This window comes from Emiliania huxleyi (genome assembly GCF_000372725.1).
Source record: "Emiliania huxleyi CCMP1516 chromosome Unknown EMIHUscaffold_13, whole genome shotgun sequence".
Taxonomy (NCBI): Eukaryota; Haptophyta; order Isochrysidales; family Noelaerhabdaceae; genus Emiliania; species Emiliania huxleyi.
Window position 1 is genome coordinate 970,314 of NW_005201287.1, and position 5,764 is coordinate 976,077.

General features: G+C 62.6%; 1 protein-coding gene across 1 annotated transcript; it reads left to right on the forward strand.

The window, feature by feature from the left end:
- The first annotated feature begins 618 nt into the window (after nt 1–618).
- Nucleotides 619–2,335, forward strand: EMIHUDRAFT_462391 (hypothetical protein). The gene is made up of 4 exons (XM_005789285.1): nt 619–1,144; nt 1,211–1,635; nt 1,749–1,926; nt 1,997–2,335. The coding sequence occupies exons 1-4, from the start codon at nt 650–652 to the stop codon at nt 2,039–2,041; spliced, it is 1,143 nt and encodes a 380-aa protein (XP_005789342.1). The 5' UTR covers nt 619–649; the 3' UTR covers nt 2,042–2,335.
- Nucleotides 2,336–5,764: the final 3,429 nt, after the last annotated feature.

Consider the following 5,764-nt stretch of genomic DNA (forward strand, 5'->3'; position numbering starts at 1 on the left):
GCGCCGGTGAGGGAAGGCGCGGGTGCAGCGGCCGCCGGCGGTCGTACCGCTCGCCGGCCAGGCAGCGCAGCAGCGGCCAGCGCAGCGGCCGCTGGCGCAGCAGCCAGAGCAGCCGGTGCGCGCCTTGCGAGGCGAGTACTGCCGCCCGGCAGCCTTGAGGCGGCCAGGCGGCAGTACTCGTTCGAATGTTGCGAGCCGTGCGCGCGCCGAGGCGCGCGCGGCGCGCGCCCTGGCCCATAACACCGCCCGGGCACAGACTCCCTACCCGTCGGATCACACAGGGGCCCCTCAGAGCAGCCCACACGATCACACACTCACACACACACATCACTGTGAGAGTCGTGATTTCTTGAGCATTTTCAAAAATCTCTCTCTCACACAGGTGCGTGCTTCTCTCTCTTGCGTGCGTGCGTGCGTGCGTGCGTGCGTGCGTGCGTGCGTGCGTGCGTGCGTGCGTGCGTGCGTGCGTGCGTGCGTGCGTGCGTGCGTGCGTGCGTGCGTGCGTGCGTGCGTGCGTGCGTGCGTGCGTGCGTGCGTGCGTGTGTGTGTGTGTTTGTGTGTGTGTCTTTCGGTGCTTTTCTCTTTCTTTGTAAAATTTACGACAGAACCTTCCACGTCTACGCGCGAACACAGCTATTTCAGCGCTTTCATGAAGATGCCGTGGAGCAAGGAGCCCGAGCCGCTGGAGGCGGTTCTGCCGGACGGTGCCGTAGATTCGAGCGCGCTGCTCACGTACACCGTGGCTGTGCTCGGCACCTGCGTCTTCCTCCGCAAGTGTCCGCACGGCGCGTCCGATTCCGTGGCGCTCCTGCTCTTCTTTGTGTTTTGGTACGTGGGCAACGCCTTCTACAACCAGTACAACACGCTCGCCATCGGAGCGACCGGCGGCAAGCACGGCGGCCTCACCATGACAGTCTCCACCATGCAGCTCGGCGTGTGCACGCTGTACGCGATGCTGCTGTGGCTCGCAAACAAGAACCCGATCAAGCTGTGCGGGCTGCAGCTGGCGGAGTCCATGCCCTTCCCAGCGGTGAACGGCAAGGACATCGTCAGCACTCTCCCCGTCGCCTTCTGCTCCGCCGCTGCCCACTCAGCAGGCGTCTTTTGCCTCGGCGCCGACCCGCTGTTTGGCCAGATCGTCAAGGCGAGAGGGGCGGAGAGCGCGAGCGCGACGGCGCCCTTCCTGACGGGGAGGACGGGCTTGGAATAGGCGGGTGAGCCGGTGCTGTCCGCGCTGGTCAACACGGTCTTCTACAAGAAGCGGCCCTCGATGCCCAAGATCTTGTGCCTCTTCTTCATCGTCGGCGGCGTCGCGTTTGCGTCACTCAAGAAGGGTTTGGACGGCGCGTACAAGCTCAAGTTCGACGAGACGGCGCTGCTATTTGGCATGATCGGCAACACCTTCGCCGCCTTCAAGGGCGCCGAGACCAAAAAGCTGATGACTGTGCCCGGCCTCAAGGACCGGATGGGAGGAGTCGCCAACCAGTTTGCAGTCACCGAGTGCCTTGCGTTTGCCATCTCGCTCCCCGTCATGTTTGCGACGGAGGGCGCCAAGTGGGGCACCTTCATGCACCTGCTCGCCACCAACCGCGACCTCCAGGTCGGCCTCTTCGTCTCGGGCCTCTCCTTCTACCTGTGAGTACTCCCCCTCTGCTCCGCCTACAGATGTGCCCACACTCGTCCCTGGCCCCCGCCCTGCGCCCCCGCCACCCCGTCGCGCCCGATCACCGCCGTGCGCCGCAACGCAGGTACAACGAGCTCGCGACAATGACCATCAAGGCGACGGGCGCCGTCACCTCCTCCGTCGCCAACACCGCCAAGCGCGTCATCGTGATGGTCTACATGGCTGCCGTCACCGGCAAGGTGCTCACCGAGGAGCAAAAGATCGGCGCCGCCGTCGCCATCGGGTTCGTGCTCGTCTACTCGGCGCGATGGCGCGGAGGACGCGGGCAGCTGTCCTGCCGCGAGTCTAACGCCCCCCACCTGCTCCCGGCAGGTGATCGACGACGTGCTCGCGTCGCTCAAGAAGAAGACCGCGTGAGAGCCAAAGGAGCCTCGGAGGTGGCTGGCAAGTGCATGGGCATGCCATGGCCCTGGCGCCAAGGCTCGTTCCCTTGGCGGCTGGAGAGGGGTACATGTAATGCTCCTTGGCGCAGCTGTTTTCTTCGACAGCCGCGGTGCCATATGCGCGGTGGAGATGCATAACGTCGTGTTCCCCGGATCCGCAGAGTTTGCTCCTTTGTGGTACAACCGCCTCGGTCGGAGAGACAGTTTACGTGTGTTGTTGGTGTGTGTGTCACAGGGGTTGTACCAGTCTCTCAGGATCGCTGTCGGGAAAATACTCCACAGAGATGGGCGCCACGACGCTCAGCCAGAGACCCAGACGCAGACCTTTCACAGTCGTTTTTAAAACTAAAACACGGAGCCTGCAGGCAAGCTCTCACACACACACAGGGTATCTTAGCCACTTGCCTGGGCTCGGTTGGTCCACGCGTTGACTGCTGCAGATAGAGTGGCACTTATTCTGTTCAACTCGACGAGGCTGGAGTACAGCTCCTAAGGCGCGAGGCGGGCGGGGCGGTGAGGTAGCAAACGGTGTGGCGGAGAAACTGAGCGGGTTGAATGGTAGATGCCTGGCTCTCTTTGAGCGTATAGACCTGGTTCGCCAGCTCAGCCCCCGCCTGCACAGGGTCCTGCGCGTCCCACCCACCGCGCCGGAGAGCAGCTGCCGCCTGTCGCAGGCTCGAGAGAGCCGACTGCCGACCTCCGTTCTCACTGGCCGCACTGGGAACTTCGCCATCGCCGCCGCCGCCGCCGTCGCCGCCTCTGCGTCCATCGCCCTCTCCAGGTTCCTCACTGCCGATGTCGCTGACCCACTCGCTAGCGCCGTTGCCAGAGGCGGAAACCCCGTTGAGCGCTCCCAGAGACCAGCACTTCTTCACCAGGTGGTTTTTGTACTGGACCACGTAACGCATGTGGAGGGGCGAATCGGCAGGCAGCATGTTGCCACGCACAATCTCCTGAGTGTCGTTGCCGACGAATTTGTCAATCGAGTTCCAGTTCAGGTGCAGCATTTTGTGCCACGTCACCACGCAGGGAGGGCTGTGCGGGAACTGTTCGGCAAGCATGCCACACCACATGGCACCTAAAAAACGAGATGGGCCTGAGTGCTGCCGAAGTGTGTACGAGTGGCTGGGCAGCGCGCCGGCACCCAGGTTCCATGCGCTCTTCTTGAGGAGGTACGGCTGTGACTCCAGCAAAAGTTTCGAGTGTGTCGCTTGCCAGGCTTTGCGCGTGAAGATGGGAGTCATCACCTCCATCTTGAGCACGCTCGACACGGCGCAGGACGCATCAAACTCGCCGTCGCGCAGGTAGCTGAGGTCCGTAGCCCGACAGCCAGGGTCGCACACCGTGTCCACGAGCCTTCGCCTGAACTGGCAGCCATGGCAGAGCGACGGCGGCCGCACTGCCGCGATCTTGGGTTGCGCGGCGCACGCGCCAACAGCGGTCATCGCCCGAAGGAAGGCATCAATCTCAAACGCGGGAGGCCACCTGCCAACCAATATCTCACGTCACCAAAGGGCCGAAGTCGGCTCCTCCAGCTGCCCTCGGCGCACCAAAGGAGGTCGTCGTCAAGAAGCCAGACAAAGTCGAACGGGCGCGTGTACTCCTTGGTCAGGACTCGCCTCCAAAAGTATGGCTTGTGCGACCGAATCCGAGTCAGCTTGGCGCACGGAGGCATCGTGTGCAAGGTGCTCGGAGCAATCACGCCGCCATCCCAGCCTAGGAAGTTCAACGGACTGCACTTAGACAACCAAAAACGGAGCCCACCCCCTACAAAAGATCGCACGGCCACGGGGGCGGGGACCTGTTCCTTTTTAAAGCCGTACCCATCTCCTAGTAGAGGTGTGCGTTTTATTTATTTATTTGGCTTGTATGGTTGTATTTCCAAGAATATTTTCTTTTCCCCCCCAAAATCGGTTCAAATTAGTAATTACAGTGCGCACTCTGTTTTCAAAATGAGAGAGCTCTACACATGTACAACAGGAGCTACCCTCAGACATACCCTACATCCTAAAAGATCATCCCAAGAGTGGCGTTCTCTCCAGCTCCTCATCGCCTGCATATCCGGCTCTCAGGTAATCGCGCCTTCCAGTCGCCACTTCCTCCAGCATCTCCGCGTCATCGGACGAGCCCGCGAGACGCGCACACAACAGGTTGGCGCAAATCGCGCCGAGAGCCGAGAGAGCTCTACTCTCACGCCTGCGGCGGTCGAGGAGCTGCTTGTGGGCGAGCGTCGCTGGCGTAAAGTCGAACGCAGGCCCGAGCTGAGCCACTGCCAGGGCGATCGGAGCGTAGCCGTGGGCCAGCCTCGCCCCTGCCGCTGGCCATCGGTCGATGGCGAGGCGGAGGAGGTGCCAGGCGATGGCGGCAATGGCGCAGCCAATGAGAAGGTCGAGCGTGACGGAGCCAAGCCCGCCGCCAAACACCGCGACGCCGACGCTGTAGCCAAGAATCGTGGGGAGCTGCCACTTCTCAAGGATCCGCTGCAAGGCGAGCCCCGACACGAGCTCTGCTTGCGTGAGAGGCGAGGCCGCCTCGACCAAAAGCCACTCTCGACAGCTCGGGCACTGCGACATGGGAAACTCTCCGCAATCCTTCGCTGCTCGCTCCCCGAGCGCGCTGAGCTCTCGCCGCTGCACCTCGAGGCTCGCGAAGCATACGCGGCAGAATTTGATTGAGGAGGAAGGAGGCGGACGGCAGCACGGCAGGCGCGCCAATTCAGAGAGCGGCAGTCCGTCCTCGTAGCAGATCGCGCAGCAGAACATATATATATGCGAGAGGGCACCCCCGAGGATTTGTTTTCTTTTTCGAAAACAAAATAACGCACGGGCCCTCAGCGGAGCTGGGAAGAGGACCGCCGCAAGCGGCGTGGCGTGGGTCGGTTGTGCATCCCTCCGGGGGCCCCTCTGCGCCGGGGAGGCGTTGTTGGAGGCTAGGACGCAAGCGTCCGTCGCCCTTTTCAAACTCGGGGCCCACTCCGCTACGCTCCGACCCGAATTTGGAGGGCCTGAAAAGTTTAAGGTGTTGCTGCGCAAAAGGGGGAACCGCGGCAGAGTAACTGCATCTGCGCGGGTAGAGCCCTTTTGCGCGGTATTAACGCACACACCGCGACTGCCCCGCAAGGCGCGCGATACACACAGCTAGAAGTCAGTCAGTCACCGTCCTCAGGCGGGGGTCACAGAACACCGAGTCCATAAAGCTAAGCTCCTCCTCGCCTTCAGGCTCAGCAAGCTGCATCGACACCGGCCCATCAGCGGTTAGAGGGGGGAGATCTAGAGGATCATCTGAGCTGGAGCTAGCGGCGGCGGCCGAGCTAGCGGCGGCGGCCGGGGTGCGAACCGGCGGCATCACTGATTCAGGCTTGAACCCGGGCTGCTGGTAGCTAGGGCAGAGTGATGCCGTTGGCAGCGGCGCGCTCCTCAGCCCAAGACAGGAGCTCTTCAAAGCGGTTGACTCGGGGCAGTAGGGCAGCTATGGGCACATGATCTCTAACCCCCAAAAGCCCCAAAAGGGCAGTGCCCTCGTCTGGGCGCCTGAAGATGGAAAAGGAGCCAGTCGGGTTGCTAGCGTGCACATCTGGTAGCTGTGTGTAGCCGGCGACAACACGCGGCGGTGGCGGCAGCGGCGGTGGCGTTGGCAGCGGCGATGGTGGAGGCACAGGACCGCACTCACTGTCCCACCGCCATCCGGTCGGAAGCTG

Coding starts and splice junctions, on each gene's coding strand:
- EMIHUDRAFT_462391 (XM_005789285.1), top strand. CDS start 650: ATGAAGATGCCGTGGAGCAAGGAGCCCGAGCCGCTGGAGGCGGTTCTG. Junction 1,636..1,748: donor TCGGGCCTCTCCTTCTACCT/GTGAGTACTCCC, acceptor GCCGCAACGCAG/GTACAACGAGCTCGCGACAA. Junction 1,927..1,996: donor GGTTCGTGCTCGTCTACTCG/GCGCGATGGCGC, acceptor TGCTCCCGGCAG/GTGATCGACGACGTGCTCGC.